The 26,617-nt window shown below is 44.1% G+C and overlaps 1 protein-coding gene across 8 annotated transcripts in view; it reads left to right on the top strand.

The window, feature by feature from the left end:
• LOC122564564 (cadherin-18-like) overlaps positions 1–26,617 on the top strand; it is a 760,480-nt gene that overhangs the window by 703,979 nt on the left and 29,884 nt on the right. For all 8 annotated transcript variants that reach the window (XM_087978470.1, XM_043719646.2, XM_087978469.1 and 5 more), the window contains 2 exons: positions 9,912–10,099; positions 10,201–10,454. In XM_087978470.1, the coding sequence (XP_087834596.1) occupies positions 9,912–10,099; positions 10,201–10,454 (442 nt within the window). The remainder of the gene's footprint in view (positions 1–9,911; positions 10,100–10,200; positions 10,455–26,617) is intronic.

The raw sequence follows: 26,617 nt of genomic DNA, 5'->3' as shown, positions 1-26,617 counted from the left end.
TTCCAATACCATACAACCCAGATGGCCTCCTTCTTCAAAGTCCGCAATTTCCCCCCAGACATGATCAACGATGCCCTCCACAGCATCTCCTCCACTTCCTGCTCCTCCGCCCTTGAGACCCGCCCCTCCAACCGCCACCAGGACAGAACCCCACTGGTCCTCACCTATCACCCCACCAAACTCCATATACAGCATATCATCCGTCGTCATTTCCGCCACCTCCAAAAGGACCCCACCACCTGGGATATATTTCCCTCCCCTCCCCTATCAGCGTACCGAAAAGACCACTCCCTCCGTGACTCCCTCGTCAGGTCCACACCCCCCACCAACCCAACCTCCACTCCTGGCACCTTCCCCAGCAACCGCAAGAAATGCAAAACTTGCACCCACACCTCCCCCCTTACTTCCCTCCAAGGCCCCAAGGGATCCTTCCATATCCGCCACAAATTCACCTGCACCTCCACACACATCATCTATTGCATCCACTGCACCCGATGTGGCCTCCTCTATGTTGGGGAGACGGGCCGCCTACTTCAGGAACATTTCAGAGAACACCTCTGGGACACCCGGACCAACCAACCCAACCACCCCGTGACTCAACACTTCAACTCCCCCTCCCACTCCACCAAGGACATGCAAGTCCTTGGACTCCTCCATCGCCAGACCATAGCCTCATTTCCCCTCCCCCCACCTTGTCTCAGTCAAATCCCTTGAACTCAGCACCGCCTTCCTAAACTGCAATCTTCTTCCTGACCTCTCCGCCCCCACCCCCACTCTGGCCTATCACCCTCACCTTGACCTCCTTCCACCTATCGCATTTCCAACGCCCCTCCCCCAAGTCCCTCCTCCTTACCTTTTATCTTAGCCTGCTGGACACACTTTCCTCATTCCTGAAGAAGGGCTCATGCTGGATCACATGCTAGCACTGTGCTATATCAGTCTCACAGCTGGACCATACCCTAGCTCTGTGCTAAATCGGTCTCACCGCTGGACTGTATACTAGCACTGTGCTGTATCAGTTTCGCCGATGGACAATGTGCTAGCACGGTGCCATATCATTCTCACAGCTAGACTATATGCTAGCACTGTGCAATATCCGTTTCACAGCTGGACCATGTACTGGCACTTTGATACATCAGTCTCACAGCTGGACTATGTGCTGGAACTGTGCTATATCAGTCTCACAGATGGACCATGTGCTAACACTGTGCTATATCAGTTTCACAGATGGACTATGTGCTCGCACTGTGCTATATCAGTCTCACAGATGGACTTTGTGCTAACACTGTGCTATTATCAGTTTCACAGCTGGACTATGTGCTAGCACTGAGCTCATCAATCTCACAGATGGACTATGTGCCAACATTTGCTACGTGAGTCTCACATCAGGAGCATGTGCTAGCACTATGCTGTATCTGTCTCACAGCTGGACTATGTGCTAGCACTGTGCTATATCATTCTCATAGCTGGGCTATGTGCTAGCACTGTGCTATATCATTCTCATAGCTGTGCTATGTGCTAGCATTGTGGTATATCAGTTTCACAGCTGGACTATGTGCTAACATTGTGCTATATGACTCTCACAGCTGGACTATGTGCTAGCACCATGCTCTGTCAATCTCATAGATGGACTATGTGCTAACACTGTGCTATCTTGAATCTCACAGCTGGACCATGTGCTAGCACCCTGCTGTTTCAGTTTCACAGATGATCTATGTGCTAGCACTGTGCCATAGCAGTCTCAGAGCTGGACTATATGATAACACTGTGCTATTTCATTCTCATAGATGGACTGTGTGCCAACATTGTGTGATATCAGTCTCACAACTTGACATTGTGCTAGCACTGTCCTACATCAGTCTCACAGCTTGGCTATGTGCTAGAACTGTGCTATATCAGTCTCACAGCTGGACCGATGCTAGCACTGTGCTATATCAGTCTCACAGAATGGCTATGTACTTACACTGTGCTATATCAATCTCACAGCTGGACTATGTGCTAGAACTGTGCCATAGCAGTCTCACATCAGGAGATTGTGCTAGCACTGTGCTGTAATTAACTAAATAGAGATGGCTGGGCAGGTGATGTGCTGTAGCTGTACGATGTGGGAGCTGGCTGATCCCATTGTGAAGGGCAGTGACCACATCTGCAGCAAGTGTTGGTTGCTGGAAAAACTCTGGATCAGAGTTGATGATCTGGAATCTGAGCTTTAAACACTGCGGCACATCCGGGAGGGGGAGAGTTACCTGGACACTTTGTTTCAGGAGGCAGTCACACCTGGGAGATTAAGTAATTCACATTCAGTTAGTGATCAGGGACACCAGAGTGTGACTGTAAGTGAGGCAGGTAGGGGGAACCTGAGTTCAGGAGTGGAGGAGCCTCAGCCCTTGACCTTGTCCAACAGGTATGAGATTCTTGCTCCCTGTATGGATGAGGAAAAGGCTCTGGACAGGATGAGCCAGCTGACCACGGCACCATGGTGCAGAAGGCCATTCAAGAGGGGGGAGCTAATAGACAAGTAGTGGTTATAGGGGATTCTATAATTAGGGGGACAGATAGTATCCTTTGCAAGCTGGATCGGGAGTCTAGCATGGTGTGTTGCCTGCCCGATGCCAGGGTGTGGGACATCTCTGACCGGCTTGAAAGGATATTGGAGCGGGAGGGGGAGGATCCAGTTGTTGTGGTCCTCGTTGGGACTAACAACATAGGCAAAGCTAGGGTGGAGGACCTGTTTGGGGATTATCGAGCACGAGGAAGGAAATTGAAGTACAGGTCCTCAAGGGTCATAATCTCCGGATTACTGCCCGAGTCATGTGCCAATTGGCATAGGGATAAGAAAATTAGGGAAGTAAACACGTGGCTAAGGGATTGGTGTGGGAAAGAGGGATTCCACTTCATGGGGCATTGGCATCAGTTTTGGAACCGGGGGGATCTGTACCGTTGGGACGGTCTCCACCTGAACCGATCAGGTACCAATGTTCTAGCGAAGAGGATAAGTAGGGTGGTCAGTAGGACTTTAAACTTCTGAGTTGGGGGGAAGGGAAAGTGAAAGCGACAGGGAGTATGGAGTTAAATGGAAAGATAAACGGCAGGATAGCATATGTGCAGGTGGATTTAAACTTGAGACAGACTGGGAATGAAGCAAAAAGGAAGGATGACTTAGGACATCTTATGACTTCCAATATCTCTAATGATAAGAAAGTTAGCATTAAGGCACTTTACCTGAATGCTCGTAGTATTCGTAACAAAGCAGATGAACTAATGGCACAGATCATCGTGAGTGATTATGATGTGGTAGGCCTCGCAGAGACATGGTTACAGGGGGGTCAGGACTGGCAGTTAAACATCCAAGGGTTTTCAACTTATCGAAAAGACAGGGAGGTGGGCAGAGGGGGCGGGGTTGCCTTGTTAGTTAAGAACAAAATTAAATCTATGGCACTGAATGACATAGCATCGGATGATGTGGAGTCTGTGTGGGTGGAATTGAGGAACCACAAAGGCAAAAAAAAACATAATGGGATTTATGTACAGACCTCCTAACAGTGGTCAGGACCAGGGGCGCAACATGTACCGGGAAATAGAGAAGGCATGTCAGAAAGGCAAGGGCACGGTGATCATGGGAGACTTCAATATGCAGGTGGACTGGGTAAATAATGTTGCCAGTGGATCCAAAGAAAGAGAATTCATGGAATGCTTACAGGATGGCTTTTTGGAACAGCTTGTCATGGAGCCCACAAGGGAGCAGGCTATTCTGGACCTAGTGCTATGTAATGAACCAGACTTTATAAAAAATCTTAAATTAAGGGAACACTTAGGAAGCAGCGATCATAATATGGTAGAGTTCAGTCTGCAGTTTGAAAGAGAGAAGGAAAAATCTGATGTATTGGTGTTACAGTTAAATAAAGGTAATTATGAGGGCATGAGAGAGGAACTGATGAAAATAGACTGGAAGCAGAGCCTAGTGGGGAAGACAGTAGAGCAAAAATGGCAGGAGTTTGTGGGTATAATTGAGGACACAGTCCAGAGGTTCATCCCCAAGAAAAGAAAGATTATCCGGGGAGGGATTAGACAGCCATGGCTGACAAAGGAAGTCAGGAAATCTATGAAAGAAAAAGAGAGATCCTATTAAGTGGCCAAGAGCACTGGGAAATCAGAAGATTGGGAAGACTACAAAAATAAACAGAGGATAACAAAGAGAGAAATAAGGAAGGAGAGGATCAAATATGAAGGTAGGCTAGCCAGTAATATTAGAAATTATAGTAAAGTTTCTTTCAATACATAAGAAACAAACGACAGGCAAGAGTAGACATTGGGCCATTTCAAACTGATGCTGGAAGGCTAGTGATGGGAGATAAGGAAATAACTAGAGAACTTAATAAGTACTTTGCGTCAGTCTTCACAGTGGAAGACATGAGTAATATCCCAACAATTAAAGGGAGTCAGGGGGCTGAGTTGAATATGGTTGCCATTACAAAAGAGAAAGTGCTAGAAAAACTAAAAGGTCTTAAAATTGATAAATCTCCTGGCCCCGATGGGCTACATCCTAGAGTTCTGAGGGAGGTGGCTGAGGAAATAGCGGAGGCATTGGTTGAGATCTTTCAAAAGTCACTGGAGTCAGGGAAAGTCCCGGATGATTGGAAGATCGCTGTTGTAACCCCCTTGTTCAAGAAAGGATCAAGACAAAAGATGGAAAATTATAGGCCAATTAGCCTAACCTCGGTTGTTGGTAAAATTCTAGAATCCATCATTAAGGATGAGGTTTCTAAATTCTTGGAAGAGCAGGGTCGGATTAGAACAAGTCAACATGGATTTAGTAAGGGGAGGTCGTGCCTGACAAACCTGTTGGAGTTCTTTGAAGAAGTGACAAGTAGGTTAGACCAGGGAAACCCAGTGGATGTGGTCTACCTAGACTTCTAAAAGGCCTTTGATAAGGTGCCACACGGGAGGCTGCTGAGCAAGGTGAGGGCCCATGGTGTTCGAGGTGAGCTACTGGCATGGATTGAGGATTGGCTGTCTGACAGAAGGCAGAGAATTGGGATAAGAGGTTCTTTTTTGGAATGGCAGCCGGTGACAAGCGGTGTCCCGCAGGGTTCAGTGTTGGGACCGCAGCTGTTCACATTATATATTAATGATCTGGATGAAGGGACTGGGGGCATTCTAGCGAAGTTTGCCGATGATACAAAGTTAGGTGGACAGGCAGGTATTACTGAGGAAGTGGGGAGGCTGCAGAAGGATCTAGACAGTTTGGAGGAGTGGTCCAGGAAATGGCTGATGGAATTCAATGTGAGCAAATGCGAGGTCTTGCACTTTGGAAAAAAGAATACAAGCATGGACTACTTTCTAAACAGTGAGAAAATTCGTAAAGCCAAAGTACAGAGGGATCTGGGAGTGCTAGTCGAGGATTCTCTAAAGGTAAACATGCAGGTTGAATCCGTGATTAAGAAAGCGAATGCAATGTTGTCAATTATCTCAAGAGGGTTGGAATATAAAAGCACTGTTGTGCTACTGAGACTTTATAAAGCTCTGGCTAGGCCCCATTTGGAGTACTGTGTCCAGTTTTGGTCCCCATACCTCAGGAAGGACATACTGACACTGGAGGATGTCCAGCGGAGATTCACACGGATGATCCCTGGAATGGTAGGTCTAACATACGAGGAACGGCTGAGGATCCTGGGATTGTATTCATTGGAGTTTAGAAGATTAAGGGGAGATCTAATAGAAACTTACAAGATAATACATGGCTTGGAGAGGGTGGACGCTAGGAAATTGTTTCCGTTAGGCGAGGAGACTAGGACCCGTGGACACAGCCTTAGAATTAGAGGGGGTAATTTCAGAACAGAAATGCAGAGACATTTCTTCAGCCAGAGAGTGGTGGGCCTGTGGAATTCATTGCCGCAGAGTGCAGTGGAGGCCGGGACACTAAATGTCTTCAAGGCAGAAATTGATAGATTCTTGATGTCACAAGGAATTAAGAACTTCGGGGAGAATGTGGGTAAGTGGAGTTGAAATGCCCATCAGCCATGATTGAATGGCGGAGTGGACTTGATGGGCCGAATGGCTTTACTTCCGCTCCTATGTCTTCTGGTCTTATGGTCTTATGATCTTATGGTATCTGTCTCGCAGCTGGACTATGTGCTAGCACTGTGCTATATCAGTTTCACAGCTGAATTATGTGGTAGCACTGTGTTATATCAGTCTCACAGATGGACTATGTGCTGGCACTGTGCTCGATCAGTCCCACAGCTGGACTGTGCACTAGCATTGTTCTAAATCGGTCTCACAGCTGGACTATATACTAGCACCTTGCTGTATCAGTTTCGCTGATGGACTATGTGCTAGCACTGTGCCATATTACTCTCACAGCTGGACTATATGCTAGCACTGTGCTATATCAGTCTCACAGCTAGACCGAGTGCTAGCACTGTCCTACATCCGGCTCACACCTGGACTATGTGCTAGCACTGAGATATATCAGTTACACACATGGAATATGTGCTAGAACTGTGCTATATTAGTTTCACAGCTGGATTATGTGCTAGCACTGTGCTATATCCGTCTCACAGCTGGACTATATGCTAGAATTCTGCTATTTCAGTTTTTTAGATGGTCTATGTGCTAGCACTGTGCCATAGCATTTTCAGAGCTGGACTATGTGATAACAATGTGCTATGTCGGTCTCACAGCGGGACCGAGTGCTCACACGGTCCTACATCAGGCTCATAGCTCTACTGTGTGCTAACGCTGTGCTATATCAGTTTCACAGATGGACTATGTGCAAGCACTTTGCTATATCAGTCTCACAGATGGACTACAGTGCTATATCAGTCTCACAGCATGGCTATGTGCCAGTACTGTGCTTTATCAGTTTCACAGATGGACTATGTGCTAGCACTGTGCTACGTCAGTCTCACATCAGGAGCATGTGCCAGCACAGTGCTGTATCTGTCTCTCAGCTGGACTATGTGCTAGCACTGTGCTATATCAGTCTTGCTGCTGGGCTATGTGCTAGCACTGTGCCACATCAGTCCCACAGCTGGACTGTGTGTTAGCACTGTGTTATATCAAGCTCACAGATGGAATATATGCTAGAACTGTGCTATATCAGTTTCACAGCTGGATTATGTGCCAGCACTTTGCTACATCAGTCTCACAGCCAGGCTATGTGCTAGCACTGTGCTATATCAGTCTCAGAGCTGGACTATATGCTAGAACTCCGCTATTTCAGTTTCACAGCTGGTCTATGTGCTAGCACTGTGCCATAGCAGTCTGAGAATTGGACTATGTGATAACACTGTGCTATATCAGTCTCACAGCTGGACTATGTGCTAGCACATTACTACATCAGTCCCACAGTTGGACCATATGCCAGCACTGTGCTAAATTGGTCTCACAGCTGGACTATGTGGTAGCACTGTGCTATATCAGTCTCACAGCTGGGCTATCTGCTAGCACTGTGCTATATCTCTCACACAGCTGGGCTATGTGCCAGCACAGTGCTATATCAGTCTCACAGTTGGGCTATGTGCTAGCACTCTGCTATTTCAGTTTCACAACTGAACTATGTGGTAGCACTGTGCTATATCAGTCTCACAGTTGGGCTATGTGATAGCACTGTGCTATATCTCTCACACAGCTGGGCTATGTGCCAGCACAGTGCTATATCAGTCACACAGCTGGACTATGTGCTAGCACTCTGCTATTTCAGTTTCACAACTGAACTATGTGGTAGTACTGTGCTATATCAGTCTCTCAGCTGGAGCGAGTGCTAGCACCTTGCTATATCAGTCTCACAGCTGGTCTATGTGCTAGCAATGTGCCATATTACTCTCACAGCTGGACTATATGCTGGCACAGTGCTATATCAGTCTCACAGCTGGTCTATGTGCTAGCACTGTGCTATATCAGTCTCACAGCTGGACTATGTGCTAGCACTGTGCTATATCGGTCTCACAGCTGGTCTGTGTGCTAGCACTGTGCTATATCAGTCTCACAGCTGGGCTATGTGCTAGCACTGTGCTATATCAGTCTCACAGCTGGACTATGTGCTAGCACTGTGCTATATCGGTCTCACAGCTGGGCTATGTGCTAGCACTGTGCTATATCAGTCTCACAGCTGGACTATGTGCTAGCACTGCGCTATATCAGTCTCACAGCTGGTCTGTGTGCTAGCACTGTGCTATATCAGTCTCACAGCTGGGCTATGTGCTAGCACTGTGCTATATCAGTCTCACAGCTGGTCTGTGTGCTAGCACTATGGTATATCTGTTTTGGCAATGGACTGTGTGCTAGCACTGTGCTATATCAGTCTCACAGCTGGACCATGTGCTAGCACTGTGCTTTATCAGTCTGAGCTGGACTATGGGCTAGCAGCTTTTGGAGCAATCAAATTCTGAGATGAGTCGCCTTCAGTCAAGTCAAGACTGGCATCCTTTTATGAGGAATTGCCAGTGCTGTAAGTCAAAGGCAGCCTCGAATCTCCACCATGGATCTTGGGCACAATCCTTCAGTCCCTCAGGGTAATCAGTGTCAGCACCCTCTCCTTATATGAGGTTGAGAGTGTTGAGCACACCACCACCAATATGACCTCTTTCTGCCTTATTTCTCCTTTTATCATTTTGGTGGTCGTTTGCTCATTTCTAAAACATAGCCCATGCTTTTAATAAAAACCAAACGAATGCGGATGCTGTAAATCAGAAACAGCAACAGAATTTGCTGGAAAAGCTCAGCAGGTCTGGCAGCATCTGTGAAGAGAAATCAAAGTTATGGATGAGTAGTTGAACAGACAAAGGAATCGATAACAATCTGGTCAACATCTCCGTCTCAGGCTTCGTGCAGTGCTCCAGCGAAGCTCTGCATATGCTGGAAGAACAGCTCCTCATTTCCACTTGGGGACCCTGCAGCCCTCTGGACTTAATATCGATTTATTTATTTTGGGCCTGAACTCTCCCATGTCCTATTCCCCTACCCCACCCACAGACCTTGTTGTCATATAGGAGAAAGTGAGGACTGCAGATGTTGGAGATCAGAGTCGAGAGTGTGGTGTTGGAAAAGCACAGCTGGTCAGGCAGCATCTGTGGATGCAGGAGAATTCAGGTTTCGGGCAAAAGGCTCATTCCTGATGATGGGCTTTTATCATATACTTTGCCATTACACACTACCCATTGTTAGCCACTAACAATTCCCATTAATAGCTATTCACCCTACCAGCCAGATTTGTTATCCTCTCCTTTGTCTGTCCAGCTGTTCTTCTCTCTTTACCAGCTCTGTCTCCACCTGTCAATAACTCCTTAACCCTTCTTCCATCCTATCTTCTGCATGTAAACTGACATTTCCTCGCTACCATCAATTCTGAGGAAGGGTCACCAGACATGAAATGTTAAGTCTGATTTCTCTTCACAGATGCTGACTGAACTGCTGAGCTTTTTGTTTCCCACATTACTATTCTTTCCAACATAACACATCTCTTCTGTTAATCTAGTTTCGCACATAGCGTCCCTAGTAAGGTTACCATGAAGGACTGTCCTTCTCAGCCTCTCCCTTTGCCTGTAGTCTGGTGACCTCTGGGTTAAACCACCACCAGTCACTCCTCTGAGTGAACAGCACTGTGGTCCTTTGGGACTATGGTAATGTTATGAAGCTGCCAGGAAATCTTGCTCACTGGGTTCTTAATTCTCAATGGAAATTCTTTGGTTGAACATTTTGAATTACTTCTGAAGTGTTCCCCAATATTTCACCATATCCTTTAATCTAATTACCCAAACTACCTTAGCAGGTTTTCTATTCATACCCTAACTGTTTTCATCAGAGGAACTTATTAGTTTTTGATTTGTGATTACCCTTTCTCTGAGATTCTCTTTAAGTTCCTTTTGCAATTCAGTGTTTCCAATGTAACCCTCTCCATTTATTGACAGAACACTACCAGTTGTATGTGCCTGAGTCTGCCACTGTGGATACAGCTGTTGGTAAGATCAAAGCAACAGATGCTGACATTGGAGTGAATGCAGACATGAATTACAATATCATTGATGGAGACGGTTTAGGCATTTTCACCATTTCCACAGACAAAGACACCAGGGAAGGAGTTATTATTCTGAAGAAGGTGTGTTTTATTTATCTCATTAAAACTGAAATGTCAAAACTCATGTTGTCTCTTGGACTATTAACAAGCAACTTATCTGTGTGATCTCTTTGTGAAATCAGCCACTCAATTATGAAAAGAAAAAGGTGTTTTCTGTAAAAATTGAAGGAGAAAACACACACATTGATCCTCGTTTCTGGAATCTGGGCCCATTCAAAGACACTACAACTCTGAAGATTATTGTTGGTGACGTAGATGAGCCTCCTGTGTTCTCATTATCCTCTTACACGATGGATGTTACTGAAAACTCCAAACCAGGAACCCTGGTGGGAGCAGTTACAGCAGAAGATCCCGACAGTGCCAAAAACCTAATCAGGTAGGGACATCTTCCCAATAATGTCCATATTTCATTACAGCTGTATGTTTTAACTTTATTCATCAGTCATAGGGACACAATTCAAGATAGCAGCTGACAGCAGTTACTAAAGTCCTATTGATTGAACTTCTGAATGTTCAGTTATATTAAAGCATATCCATACTTAGTCTTTGAAAGAGCCTTGGAATTCCAAGCACTTGATTCATTTTAATTGCATTCTATTTGAGGTTAATGGTCTATATTTTCAGAATATGACATTATGCAAGTTTCTTGACTAGAACAGCGTTAATTTGTTCACTCCAAAGAATTGTTTCATTTTCAGGATGAGTTGTAGTGCAGTGGCGTAGCTGAGTGAAGGGTTAAAAGATGATCAGCTAGTTTGTACTGCTGTGAATCCCCTGCTTCACAATGTCAGAAGGAGAGAAATTGAAAAGGAGAGTGAGACATGGAAATAAAGGTCTATTTATTTGCACAAATATGGTTGTGCAACATTTATAAACAATCAAACCAGAACTAAACAGAAGAATGATTTGTGTAATAGCATTATGACTTTATATTGTCTTGAATATAAACTCAAACATATAATGAGAAATAATGAGAATGTGGGTAATGTTTGAAACAAATATGCCGAATATTAGGTATGTTGAATTGAGAAGTTTTAAAGACTTCACCCAGTTCCAGGATTGGATGTTCAGACTTGGGAGAAACCCTAACCTTTAGAAATAACCACCCATTTCAATTTCCAGTTGAATTGAACAGGATTGGGAGTATAGCTGGCTGATGCAGGAATTGCAGAGGAGACTATTGGTTTCTGGTGTGAACTGAGTGCTAAATCCTACCTGATGAGTCCAATAATGTTCAAAGTTTCAAAATACAGATTACACATTCAAACTTCTCCCCTCACCTCATGTACCACTTGCTCTCAGTGCTTGGTCACTGCTTCACATCTCATACCACCACTGTCCTGTATCCATTTCCAGATCTCCCTACTCACTCCATGACAACCCACTCCCCTTTATTCACCCTGATGTCCCCTCATATCCCATACCATCTTATGCTTATTTGCCATTCTCCCATGGACCCTCATCACTCCCCTTAATTTTCTAATTTTATCAGCCCCCCACCAATCCGACACCATATCAATTCGACTTACCCCTTTGTCTTTCCTTCTCCATGCCAAATCACCCACTAGTGGAAACATTGTCTCCATGTCCTCTCTATCCAGATCTCTCAGTATTCTGTAAGTTTCAATCAGATCCCCCCCACCCCCACCATCCTTCTGAACTCCATCAATAAAGACATCAACTACTCCTCATGTGACAAGACTTTCATCTCTAGGGTCATTCTTATATACCATCTCTGGGTCCCCTTCATGCCAACATATTGTTCCTTAGATGTGGACCCCAAACTTGTCCACAAAATTCCAAATGTGGTCTGATTAGAACCTTACGCAGCCTCAGCATACTTCTGTGCTGTTGTATTTGAGCTCTCATGAAATGAATGCTAACATTGCATGTCCACTCCCAGCTGCCAGCTGAACCTGAATGTTAACCCGCAGAGAATCCTGAACTCCCAAGTCCCTTTGTGCTTCCGATTTCCAAAACCTTTACCCATTTAGAAAATAGCCTAACCTCTTTTCTTCACACCGAAGTGCATAATGTACACTTTCCTGCATGGTATTCCATCTGCCACTTCTTTATCCATTATCCTAGCCTGTCCACCTCCTTTCGCAGCCTGTCCACTTCCTCAACACTATCTGCCTCTATATCTATTTTTGTGTCATCTGCAAACTTAGCAACAATTCCCTCAGTTTGTTTGTCCAAGTTGTTAATGTATAATGTGAATAGTTGTGATCTCAACGCTGACCCCTGCGGAACTCCACTGGTAGCCGACTGCCAATCTGAAAAGGATCCCGTGATCCCCATTCCCTGCCTTCTGCCAGTCAGCCAGTCCTCTATCCATGCCAATACCTTGTCTGTCACACCATGGGCTGTTCTCTTATTTAGCAGCCTCCTGTGCGGACTTCTGGAAATGCAAATAGATCACATCCATTAACTCTCCTTTGTCTAACTTGCTCACTACCTCCTCCGAGAATTAGATTAGATTAGATTACATTACAATGTGGAAACAGGCCCTTCGGCCCAACAAGTCCACACCGACCCGCCAAAATGCAACCCACCCATATCCCTTCATTTACCCCTTACCTAACACTACGGGCAATTTAGTATGGCCAATTCACCTGACCCTGCACATCTTTGGACTGTGGGAGGAAACCGGAGCACCCGGAGGAAACCCACGCAGACATGGGGAGAATGTGCAAACTCCACACGGTCAGTCGCCTGAGTCGGGAATTCTAATAGATTTATCAGGCATGATCTCTCCTTCACAATGCCATTCTGATTCCGCCCTATTTTACCACACACTTTGAATCTCATCTTTAATTATGGACTATAAAATCTCAGCAATGACAAGGTCAGACTAACTAGCCTATAGTTTCCTGTCTTCTGCCTTCCTCCCTTCTTAAACAGGGATGTTACATAAGCTATTTTCCAGTCCTCTGAGACCCTCCCTGACTCTATGGATGCCTGAGAGATCACCACCAATGCTTCTACAATCTCCTCAGCTATCTCCATCAGAACTTTGGGTGTAGTCCACCAGGTCTGGGCGATGTATCTACCTTCAGATCGTTCAGCTTCTCCAGCAGCTTCTCCTTCATGTTAGCTGCTATACTGACCTCGGTCCCCTTACTCTGTTGAAGTTCTGGTCTGCAGCTGGTGTCTTCCCCCAAGAACTGGTGCAATCTGTTTGTTGGAGGTGGACCATCAAAGTTGCTAAGGAGGGAGTTCCAAGATTCTGACCCTGGGTGACACTCTCCATAAAACTGAGATTATCTGAAACTCTTGATCACAGTAACACTCATTCATCCCTCAATCCTTTGCTCACTAACTTACTTTAACTTCTGGTTAAGCAATGTGTTGATTTTGAAATTTGCATCTTTGTTTACATATTCCTGCATGACCTCAACCATGCTTTTTCTCTGCAACCTCCTCCAACCCCACAACTCTCTAAGATATCTATGCTCCCCTAATTCTGACCTCTTGAACATCTCCAATTTTAATTTCTGTACTGTGATAGCTGTCTCTCCAGCTGTACTGCTCCTTAACTCTGGAATTACCTCCCTGAACATTTCTGACTCTCTATTCTCTAACGTCCATTAGAATGATGCTTAAACCTCCCACTTTGACAATCTGTTGCCCAACTGACCCTAACATCTCCCTTTCAGTCCTTTTGACTAACTGACCCTAACATCTCCCTTTTGTCAGTCTTTGTTTTCCAATGGGCATGCAATGTAACAATTGAGATAGTTTAATGCATGTAAGGTGCTATATAAATACATTACTTTTATTTTTATACATTATTACTGTTATTGTTCAGTCTGTGGTCATTAAACCAGTAAAATGAATGCAAAGATAAAAATTTCAATGCATTATTTAAATATCTTTACACTAATACTTACAATAATGAAGCTCTCTTGACTGATGAATTCATAAATTTCAGGAAAAAGGCTCAGAATGAGGAGTCAATTAGTTTTAAACTCAAACATGCTTCGAGGTAGCAGGAGCATATGTTTTCCAAAAGTTTTGGAGTTAATACAGTCTGTGATAGCAACAAGCTGGAGTAAACTTGGTAAATCGTTTACTCAGAAAAGAGTCTTGGTCAGTTTAATATTTAAAAAACTCTGGGGATTTAGAGAAGGAATGAATAATTTAGCTTAAGCTTTCAGAAAAAAAATGCATTTTCTTTTTTTACATTAAGTTAAAGGGCAATGTCATTTTTCAATTTGATTTTACCATTTTGAAAAAACAACAAATGCATGATGGGTAGAGAGATACTTTATCAGCACCAGGGATTGTCAAATCACATCCATCATTTCAGTTTTAGCCTTTAATTTGAAACAAACAAGACTGCAGAGGAATGGTGCAGTGAATTAGCAGAGTTTGGTCCATCCCCAACACAGGAGATTGGACCAGACAAGATGTCTGACTTTAATCTATCTGCCTTTCAGTCTAAATTAACATTGAGAAGGGATTAATATTTTCAGCAGAGAGTGAGCCAGCAGGATAGTGAGCGCATCTTCTGAAGGATTCATAATACTGTGAGTATTCAGAGGTTTAGTCAAAGCACATTTCTTTTCCCTGCTGTGTAAAAGGAACATTAGAGCTGACTCTGCAATTATTTTCTTGCTGAAAATGTGGATTAAAAATTGGAAAAGAGTTCCATTCTCCAGCATTGACACGTCTTTCATTCTAGGCAAAGTCACTGTGGGCATTATAAATGAGCAATAAAAGGACGGACTGAAAAAGTGAAAATTGCATTCAGTTTTGTAAAGATAAAATACTGAGACTGCTATAAATCCAAAGTAAAATCAGAAAGTGTTGGAAAGCCTCAGAAGACTTCAAGAGGGGAACAGAGTCTTAATGAGTGCCTGACGGGAGAGATTGGGCCAGCTCACCTCCCTGCAGCCCTGGAATAGGCATGACTCCATTTCACATAGTTTTGGCAATTGTTTGCCTAAAGTTATAGCTTCTAAACATCTCAGGAAGGACATCCCAACCCCCAAGAGCTTGTTGTTAATCATCAGGCAGACGTACACAAATTCAAACAGAGCAGTTTATTTTTGTGAACAGGTGCTACAAAGTGACAGAATGCTCTCGGCTCCCATGCTTATTGGGCCACATAACTTGATGTAAAATAAAATGACTGCCCTCTCTTTCTTTATTTTTCTATCCCTGTTTTGGATGTGCGCATCACATTTATTGACTGTCCCTAGTTGCCCATTGAGAAGGTGGGGATGAACTGCCTGCTTGAACCACTGCAGTCCATGTGCTGTAGGTTGACTCACAATACCTTTAAGGAGGGAATTCCAGGAGTTTGAACCAGCAACATTGAAGGAACGGCAATATATTTCCAAGACAGGATACTGAGTGGCCTGGAGGGGAACTTGAATGTGGTAGTGTTCCCATGTATCTGTTGCCCTTGTCCCTCGAGATAGAAATGGCAGGGGGTTAAAAGAGTGCTGTCTGAGGAGACTGAATACATTTCTGCAGTGCATCTTGTAGATGGTGCACACTGCTGCTACTAAGCATCAGTGGTGGAGGTAGTAGATGTTTATGCATCAATCAAATGGGGGACTGCTTTGTCCTGGGTGGTGTCAAGCTTCTTGTGTGACAAGTATTTCATCCCACTCCTGCCTTGTGCCTTATTGATGATGGACAGGCTTTGGGGAGTCAGGAGGTGAAGCATCTCACGGATTTCTCATTAACAACATAATTGTTAAGGGTTCTGTGGAGCAGTGGTAGTGTCCCTTCCTCTAGGCCAGTAGCTCTGGAACAATGTCCCACCACAGGATGTACAACATGTGAACTTGTATCTTTCCACGTGTAACTAGATTGTTGGAAAAAACAACAAAATTGCTTGCAGCCAACTGTTTCAAAGTCCCCTCTGCCAACTGAGATCCAAGTGCTGAAACCTCATGAATCAAAATCAAAATAGAAAGCACAAAAAAATGAGATATTAAATCTCAGATCAAATCACATAGCCATCATTACCAAATGGTACTATTGGATCTACTTAATGTTGAAGTTCCCCAAGGAATCCATGAAGTTGATGTTGAACTGTAGCAATCAAGAAGGGACAGGTTTGATATTCAATTTAGATTCATTCAAAAGATTACAGCTGAATCACTCAGCCTGTCTAGTTTGGTGGTATCACTGTAACCTTTATTTAAAGCTAGCTCTCCCTGACTCACTGTTACCAGTTCCCCAGAACTATCCCTCACCAACTGATTACACAGACCACAACCAATAAAAGGTCACAGAGCAAAAACATTACTCTGCATTTCTCTTCACCAACACTCTCTGATCTTCTGAATATTTCCCACACCTTCCCTTTTCATTTCAGATTTTTACTGTACACAGTATTTTACTTTTTTGTGTGTGAGGAATTCAGGAGAAACCTCATTGCTGTGAGATTGGTGAGAAAGTGGCACTTGCTGTCACAGGGAGTGAATGGAGGAATAAGCATCGGTGAAGTCACCGGGAAGAAACAAACAGAGAAAAGTTTTAATGGGATTGGACTGAAGAGGGTAGGAACAGGGGCATTATCATATAAAACTGTTGGGCTTAAAAGATCGGTTTCTGTTTCTGCTGATCAAACAGCAATTGCTCCTCCAAGAAGTTAATGAAAGAAACTTTGAAAAACTGCAGAAGCAGCTAACACCACCCCCACTGTCTGAGAATGCTCTGATTTTCACCCAGCTGATAAATAATGGTTGATCATTAGAAGGTTCAGTCCTGCTTTGAACACACTCAGTACTCCTGCACAAATAGATTTTTGCTCTGCTTCTCATGTTATCGATGGTCCATCTCTTACTCTGATTGCCAGCCTACAGATATTGAATAATTTGAGGCAGACACCCTCTGGAAATGAAATTGAGGAGTTGGGATGGGGTAATGGGCCAGAATACTCAGCAGAAAGATGGCCTGCCCTTTTGTATTGCTTTTTTTTGAGTGGAATTCCAGAAATATGAGACTCTAAACGTTCTGTCATAAAAGAGAAATACATAACTATGTGATGAGAAACTCAATGCAGACTGAATGCTAAATCTGTAAGTGAATACATCTTAAGTTCCGACTCCCATGCTGATTTTATCCTTAAAGAATGATTGCTTAATTTAGGTGAAGATTTCTTGAGAGCGATAGTGAGTGGTCTATTCTGTGTTTAATGTTACAAGAGGGGTAGATTAATGTCTTGTACATTTATTATAGATGTTGCTTGACAGAATCTAAGTTCCACAGAGAATTACCTCAGGCAGTATTGCTTTTGGTTTAAACATTCAAATTATTATCCACTTCTGGTGAATATCTTTAAAATTATATTCTCTATGCAACAATATTATGTAATAAAAACTAGAGATCATTATTAAGCAGCTTATCTACTCATAATAATTGAAGTGCACCCCATTCTTTGCACTCAATGCTACAGGCTGTATTTATATAAGAGTCATTGAAACAATGAATACACTGATACAATGCAGTGTATGTTATTGAATTTCATTGCATTTTGGTGGATGAGTTAAGCTCTTTTTCTTCTTGACTATATTAATTTTTCACAGAAAGGAAGTTAGTCTTTAAAATAGGAAAGTAGGTCCAGTAGATGGAAAAACATCAAACAGCAATCATGGCTCCAAGAAAAACCAATGAAAGAAACATTGAAAGACTGCCGAGGAAGAGCCAACACCCCTGCCCCACACACCCACCCTCCTCTGTCTGAGAGTGCTCTGATTTTAACCAGGCTGATAAATAATGGTTGACCATTAGAGTGTTCAGTCCTGTTTTTAACACACCCAACACTCTTGCGCAAACAGATTTTTTTTCTCTGCTTCTCATGTGATCAATATTTCCCAAAATATTCCTTTTCATTGTAAACCCTGTTCGTGCTTTTTTGTGGATACATCTGTGGCTTTGGCCTTGAAGCCAGTTTTTCCTGCTCCTATCAGCTCCAAATTCATGACCCCAAATTTACTCTCATTCTTTCTCCATTTTCATATTAATTCCTTGTTTTCTGTGCTGTAAATCAATATAATGCTTCACATTTCTTGGTCTGTCCTTCCTCCACGTCAAAGGATGTGCTTCAAATGTTAAGGTTTTGTTTGAATTGCTACATTTTGACCCACCTCCTCTTTTTTCTAACTAACACAGAAAATGCCAAAAAAACTCAGTAGGTCTGTGGAGAGAGAAATAGTTAACGTTTTGAATCTGATATGATTCTTCTTCAGAACTGAAAATAATTGGAAGATGGTGATTGTTACACGTTTGAAAGAGATGTTGGAGGAACAAGGGAATCAGGTGGTGTGGAGTCTCAGTGCAAGAAGACACTCATCAGATATGACACAGTGTGTATCATTCTGATGTTTGAGTCCAGAGATTTTTGATACAATTCTCACACTAGATTCTTGGAGCCATAATCTAGACTGACATGTCAGAGTGATAGTGAAGGGGTACTGCACTGTTGGTGATGCTGCCTAGCAATTAAACTGAGGTCCTGTTGAAACTCTTAAGGCTGAGATGAATGAGTCCACAACACTATTTGAAGAGCAGATCATTATTCATGGCGTCCTAACCAATATGTGTGCCCCAACCAACATCATTAGAATGGATGATCCAGTCGCTACTTTTGTGCTGTTTATTAGAGATAGTCATGTGCTGATTGGTCATTGTGATTCTTCCCACAGTACTTCAGTGACTGTGCTTTGGTGATATGTTTTGGTCAGTCTTCAGGGTATAGGAGCCCTGTATAAATGCAAAGTTACTCTTCCACTTTTATTTTCCATTTTAGCTCCTGAAAGAAATGTTAGTATGTGTCAGGTAGCACCGAACTGCAGAATTTCCTGGAGTTATCCATGATGTGAATTTGTTTGTATTGCTAGAGTATTACAATTAGAGACAGCAAATAGTAAAATGCATTATCTCGGTTTTGCTTTCGAATAATCAAGGATTGATTATAGTTCGGGAGAAGCCAGAGATTTGAAAAATGTTTGGGTCATTCATAGAAGGCAGCATGGGTTACAATGTAAGAACGGTTTCTCCTGGAGAAAGATGTTAGTTTAAAACCATTCAGAAATAGATTCCCTCAGTGTAAAGGGTTGTAATTATAAAATTCCAGTCCAGAGATAGTTCATTAGAAACCTGAAGGAATTGCTTGAAGCTAAGAAGGAGGAAATTCCATTGCATTAATAATCAAGGAAGAGGCTATCAAGCTCTCAAGACTGGGAATTGAAAGAAATGGTTAAGACCAATGTACAGATGTGACAGAGAAGGAAACTCGATCTGATGTTTGAATACTGTGAAGTGATGGTGTTGGGATCAGAAGATTTTACTGAATGTTTTGAAATCTTGATTGAGTGTAACTAGTTTGGTCTGTTCTACTTTATCCACATTTATTTTGTATAATAATTGTTAAAACTAAATTTGCAACATGATGCTATTTTTCAGTGAAAGACTGCTTTGTTTTGTTTTGGAAAAAAATACTATCAAACTTTAAGTATAGAATCTGTCTTTTCCAGTAGTAACATCAGTTGTTATCATAATGCTTAAGACAATTGTTTAACTAGAATATTTTTAGTGCAATTAATCTTTTAGATTCAGTTTCAATCAAAGAAATGTAAGTAGTTGTTTGATAATGTCGAACTCCAGTATTGCTGAAAGGGAGTCACACTCAATAGAACATAGAACAATACAGCCCAGAACTGGGTCTTTCACCCTCGAGGTTGAGCCGAGCTGTGAACTAATCTAAGCCCATTCCCCTACACTATCCCACCATCATCCATATGCTTATCCAAGGACTGTTTGAATGCACCTAATGTGGCTGAGTTAACTACGTTAACAGGTAGAGCCTTACCACTCTCTGAGTGAAGAACCTGCCTCTGACATCTGTCTTAAATCTATCACCCCTCAATTTGTAGTTATGCCCGCTCGTACAAGCTGACGTCATCATCCTCGGAAAAAGACTTTCACTGTCTACCCTATCTAATCCTCTGATCATCTTGTATGTCTCTATCACATCCCCTCTTTGCCTTTTTCTCTCCAATGAGGACAGACCCAAGTCCCTCAGCCTTTCCTCATAAGATCTTCCCTCCAGACCAGGCAACATCCTGGTAAATCTCCTCTGCACCTTTTCTAATGTTTCCACATCCTTCCTGTAATGGGGTGACCAGAACTGTACACAATATTCCAAGTGTGGCCACACAAGTGTTTTGTATAGTTGCAGCATGACATTACGGCTCTGGAACTCAATCCCTCTATCAAAGAAACCTAACACACTGTATGCCTTCTGAACAGCACTATCCACCTGGGTGGCAACTTTCAGGGATCTATGTACATAGACTCCACGATCCCTCTGTACATCCACACTACCAAGAATCTTTCCATTGACCCAGTACACTGCCTTCCTGTTATTCTTCCCAAAGTGAATCACCTCATATTTATTTGCATTGAACTCCATTTGCCACCTCTCAGCCCAATTCTGCAGTTTATCCAAGTCCCCTGCAACCTGTAACATTCTTCCACACTGTCCACTACCCACCGACTTTAGTGTCATCTGCAAACTTACTAACCCATTCACCTATGCCTGCTCTAAGTCATTTATAAAAATGACAAACAGCAGTGATCCCAAAACAGATCCTTGTGGCACACCACTAGTAACCGGACTCCAGGCTGAATATTTTCCATCAACCACCACTCGCTGCCTTCTTTCAGAAAGCCAGTTTCTAATCCAAACTGCTAAATCACCCTCAATCCCATGTCTCTGCATTTTCTCCAAAAGCCTCCCATGTGGAACCTTATCAAAGGCTTTACTGAAGTCTATGTACACCACATCAACTGTCCTACCCTCATCTACATGCTTGTTCACCTTCTCAATAAACACTCAATGAGGTTTGTGAGACACGACCTGTCCTTGACGAAACCATGCTGACTATCCGAAATCAAATTGTTGTTGCTAGATGATTATAAATCTTATCTCTTATAGTCCTTTCCAAACCTTTTCCTACAACAGACATAAGGCTCATTGGATGCTGCCTGAACTGCTGTGCTCTTCCAGCACCACTAATCCAGAATCTGGTTTCCGGCATCTGCAGTCATTGTTTTTACCTATAAGGCTCATTGGTCTATAATTATCTGGGTCATCTCTACTTCTTGAACAAGGGCACAACATTTGCAATCCTCCAGTCCTCTGGTACTAAACCTGTAGACAACGTAAATTCAAAGATAAGGCCAAAGCCTCCATCATCTCGACCCTGGCTTCCCAGAGAATCCTCAGATAAATCCCATCCAGCTCAGGGGACCTACTACTTTCACACCTTCTAGAATAGGTAACACCTCCTCTTTACTAACCTCAATCCTTTTTACTCTAATAGCCTATATCTCAGTCTTCTCCTCTATAATGTTCTCCTTTTGCTGAGTGAAAACAGATGAGAAATATGCGTTTAGCACCTCTCCAATCTCCACAGAGTCCACACACAACTTCCCACTTCTGTCTTTGAGTGGCCCTATTCCTACCCTAGTCATCTTTTTCTTCCTCACATACCTATAGAAAGCTTTAGGGTTCTCCTTTATTCTACTTGCTCAAGACTGCTCATGTCACCTCCGTGTTCTTCTTAATTCTCTCTTTCAATCCTTACCTGCTAATCTGTAACTCTCCATCTCCTCATCTGAACCATCTCGTCTCAACATCACATAAACCTCCCTCTTCCACTTAACAAGAGATACAATTTCTTTAATAAACCACAGTTTCCTTACCTTATCACTTCCTCCTTGCCTGACAGGGACATTCCTATTAAGGACATGCAATATTTGTTCCTTAAACCAGTTCCAAATTTCGATTGTCTGCATCCCCTGCATTTTGCTACCCCATTCTATACCTCCTAGGTTTTGCCTAATCACATTACCCTTCCCCCATCGATAACTCTTGCCCTGTGGCATGTACTTATCCCTTTCCATTGCTCAACTAAACATAACCGAATTTTGGTCACTCTCTCCAAAGTGCTCACCTATCAATAGATCAAACACCTGGCTTGGTTCATTACCAAGCACCAGATCCAGTGTGGCCTCCCCTCCTACCGGCCCTTCAGCATACAGTGTCAGGAAACCCTCCTGTACATATTGGACAAAAACGGATCCATCTGACGTACTAGAGTTATAGCATTTCCAGTCAATGTTGGGGAAGTTAAAGTCCCCCATACTGACCACCTTGTTCCTTTCAGTCCTGCCCAGAATCGTTTTGCCAATCCTTTCCTCCACATCCCTGGAACTCTGCGGAGGCCTATAAAAAACTCCTAGCAGTGTGAGCTCACCTCTCCTGTTTCTAACCTCAGCCCATACCACCTCAATAGACGAGTCCACGCCAAAAATTCTTTCAGCCACTGTTATACTGTCCTTAACTGACAAAGCCACAGCTCCCCTCTTTACCACCTTCCCTGATCTTAATGAAAGATCTAAACCCTGGAACCTGCAACATCCATTCCTCACCTTGCTCTATCCTTGTCTCTGAAATGGTCACAATATCGAAGTCCCAGGTACCTATCCACGCTGCAAGCTCACCCACCTTATTCCAGATACTTCTGGCGTTGAAGTAGACACACTTCAAACCAGCTTGCTGTCTGCCAGCACATTCCTGTGACCATGAAATCCTATTCCTGTCCTCCCTACTCTCATCCTCCTGTGCACTGCAACTACACCTCCGGTTCCCATCCCCCTGCTGAGCTAGTTTAAACCCTTTTCATTTGGCACTCACGTGGACAAGAAGTACCAAAGTAGTGGGGAAACAATAGTTGCACAATATAAGAGAGTAGAGATTCCACACTGCAGGGATTCTATGATTCTGGTACTAATTGATTAGTCAACTCTGATATGTGTAAAGTGTTTCCATTGGAGAATGAACCAGTTAATGATGACTGGCAGTTAACTGCCAAGCTCTGTTTATATTTTAAACCATCAGGTTGACTCTGATTGGTCAAGGAACTGCCCTGAGAAATGAATCAGAGACTGACTATTTTGTTGAGGTCAACTGATCTGAATAGATATCCGAAAGTCTCTGGTTCACGTCTCATGGCAATCTGGTTTAAAATTTAAACAAAGCTTCACATTTAATTGCAAGTCATCTTGAACTGGTACATTCTCCATGGTAATGCCTCAACCAATTCAATCACCAACCACTCTCCTCTCAAATGTTGTTTCCCCTTTGCTTTGAAAATTCTTGTGGATGGTCCTGATGAATGCAAGACAGAAATATTCAACAAAATACTCTTAGAACACAGAACATAGAATACTACAGCACAATACAAGCCCTTCGGCCCTCAATGCTGTGCTGAGCATTTATCTGGATCTAACATCAACCTAACTAACACACCCCTCAATTTACTACAGTCTATGTGCTTGCTCAGCCGTCACTGAAATGTCCCTAATGTCTCTGACTCTACTACCACCACTGGCAGTGCATTCCACGCACCCACCACTCTCTGCATAAAGGACCTACCTCTGGCATCTTCCCTATACCTTCCTCCAATCACCTTTAAATTTTGACCCCTCGTGACAGCCATCTCTGTCCTAGGGAAAAGTTTCTGGCTATCTACTCTATCAAGTCACCATTCTTCCTTCTTCTCTTCAGTGTAAAAAGCCCAAACTCACTCAATCTCTCTTCATTAGACACACCCTCCAATCCAGGTAGCAGCCTGGTAAATCTCCTGTGCACTCTCTCTAAAGCATTTACATTCTTCCTATAATGAGGTGACCATAACTGGACACAATATTCCAAATGTGGTCTAACCAGGGTTTTATAGAGCTGCAGCAAAGCTTTGTGGCTCTTCCTCATTGGAACAATCCATCTTCCGCAACTACACTGGCCCCACCCCCCATCTTTTCCTTCGCTACATTGATGACTGTATCGGCGCTACCTCGTGCTCCCACGAGGAGGTTGAACAGTTCATCCACTACACTAACACCTTCCACCCCGACCTCAAATTCACCTGGACAGTCTCGGACTCCTCCCTCCCCTTCCTAGACCTTTCTGTTTCTATCTCAGGCGACCGAATCAACACGGTCATCTACTACAAACCAACCGACTCCCACAGCTACCTGGACTACACCTCCTCCCATCCTGCCCCCTGTAAAAACGCCATCCCATTCTCCCAATTCCTTCGTCTCCGCCGCATCTGCTCCCAGGAGGACCAGTTCAAAATACGTACAACACAGATGGCCTCCTTCTTCAAGGACCGCAATTTCCCCCCCGACGTGGTCGACGGTGCCCTCCACCGCATCTCCTCCACTTCCCGCTCCTCCGCCCTTGAGCCCCGCCCCTCCAACCGCCACCAGAACAGAACCCCACTGGTCCTCACCTACCACCCCACCAATCTCCATGTACAGCGCATCATCCGCCGTCACTTCCGCCACCTCCAAACAGACCCCAGCACCAAGGATATATTTCTCTCCCCTCCCCTATCAGCTTTCCGTAGAGACCACTCCCTCCGCGACTCCCTTGTCAGATCCACACCCCCCACCGACCCAACCTCCACTCCCGGCACCTTCCCTTGCAACCGCAGGAGGTGCAACACTTGCGCCCACACCTCCCCCCTCACTTCTCTCCAAGGCCCCAAAGGAAACTTCCATATCCGCCACAGATTCACCTGCACCTCCACCCACATCATCTACTGCATCCGCTGCAGCCGGTGTGGCCTCCTCTATATTGGGGAGACAGGCCGCCTACTTGCGGAGCGATTCAGAGAGCACCTCTGGGCCACCCGGACGAACCAACCCAACCACCCTGTAGCACAGCATTTCAACTCCCCCTCCCACTCCACCGAGGATATGCAGGTCATTGGACTCATCCACCGCCAAACCACAACAACGCGACGGTCGGAGGAGGAGCGTCCTATCTTCCGACTGGGAACCCTCCAACCACAGGGGATGAACTTGGACTTCACCAGTTTCTTCATCCCCCCTCCCCCCACCTTGTCTCAGCCGAATCCCTCCAGCCCGGCACCGCCTTCCTGACCTGCAGTCTTCTTCTTGACCTCTCCGCCTCCATCCTACTCCGACCTATCACCCTCACCTTGACCTCTTTCCACCTATTACATTTCCAACGCCCCTCCTCCAAGTCCCTCCTCCCTACCTTTTATCTTCTCCTGCTGAACACTCTCTGCTCATTCCTGAAGAAGGGCCTGTGCCCGAAACGTCGAATCTCCTGTTCCCTGGATGCTGCCTGACCTGCTGTGCTGTTCCAGCAATAAAGTTTCAACTTTGTGGCTCTTAAACTCAAGCCCCCTGTTAATGAAAGCCAAAACACCAGACATCTTCTCAACTTGGGAGGCAACTTTGAGGGATCTATGGACGTGGACCCCAAGATCCCACTGTTCCTCCATGCTGCCAAGATACCTAGCTTTAACTCTGTATTCAGCATTGAAACTCGATCTTCCAAAATGAATCACTTCACATTTATTCAGTTTGAACTCCATCTGCCACATCTCAGCCCAGCCCTGCATCCTGTCAATGACATCTTGTAGTCAAGAGTGTGGTGCTGGGAAAGCACAGCAGGTCAGGCAGCATCTGAGGAGCAGGAGAATTGAGGCTTTGGACATAAGCCCTTCATCAGTACACCTACTGTACTTTTCCAGCACCACACTCTTGACTCTGATCTCCAGCATCTACGGTCCTCACTTTCTCCCAATATCATGTTGTCGCCTGCAATAGCCCTCAACACTATCTACAACACCACTGACCTTTGTGTCATCGGTAAACTTACTAACCCACCCTTCCACTTCTTCATCCAAGCCATTTATAAAAACTACAAAGAGCAGAGACCCAAGAACAGATCCCTGCAGGACACCACTGGTCACCGGCCTCCAGGCGGAATACTTTCCATCCACTACCACTCACTGTCTTTTTTCAGCCAGCCAATTCTGTATCCAGACAGCCAAACTTTCCTATATCCTATACCTCCTAACTTTCTGAATGAGCCTACCGTGGGAAACCTTTTCAAATGCATTACTGCAACTTGTCTCAGAACTCAATAAGGTTTGTGAGGCATGATCTGCCCCTCACAAAGCCATGCTGACGATCTTTAATCAAACTATGGTTTCAAAATAGTCATAAATCCTATTTTTCGGAATCCTTTCCAATACCTTGCTTACCAAAGCTGTAAGACTGACTGGTCTGTAATTCCCAGGGATTACCCTATTCCCTTTCTTGATCAGAGGAACGCCATTTGCCTCCCTCCACTCAGCTGGCACTACTCCTGTGGAGAGTGAGGCTGCAAAGAGGCGCAGCAATCTCATTCCTCGCTTCCCGCAGTAACCTTGGATACATCTGATCCAGTGCTTGGGACTTTTCTATCAAAGCTTTGACAAAGGGTCAGTTAGACTCAAAATGTCAGCTCTTTTCTCTCCTTACAGATGCTGCCAGACCTGCTGAGATTTTCCAGCATTTTCTCTTTTGGTTTTTGGTTTTCCCTAATCCTTCCTGCCAAGGCTTTCTTGTGCCCTCTCCTCACTCTCCTCAGTCCATTTTTGAGTTCTTTCCGAGCTACCTTGTAATCCTGTAAAGCTGTGCCAG

The sequence above is a fragment of the Chiloscyllium plagiosum genome, unplaced genomic scaffold (genome assembly GCF_037043375.1).
Source record: "Chiloscyllium plagiosum isolate Xiang-an unplaced genomic scaffold, Cpla_swu_hap1 HiC_scaffold_34, whole genome shotgun sequence".
Classification (NCBI taxonomy): Eukaryota; Metazoa; Chordata; class Chondrichthyes; order Orectolobiformes; family Hemiscylliidae; genus Chiloscyllium; species Chiloscyllium plagiosum.
Note: the sequence above shows the minus strand (reverse complement) of the source record. Positions and strands in the feature narration are given on the sequence as shown.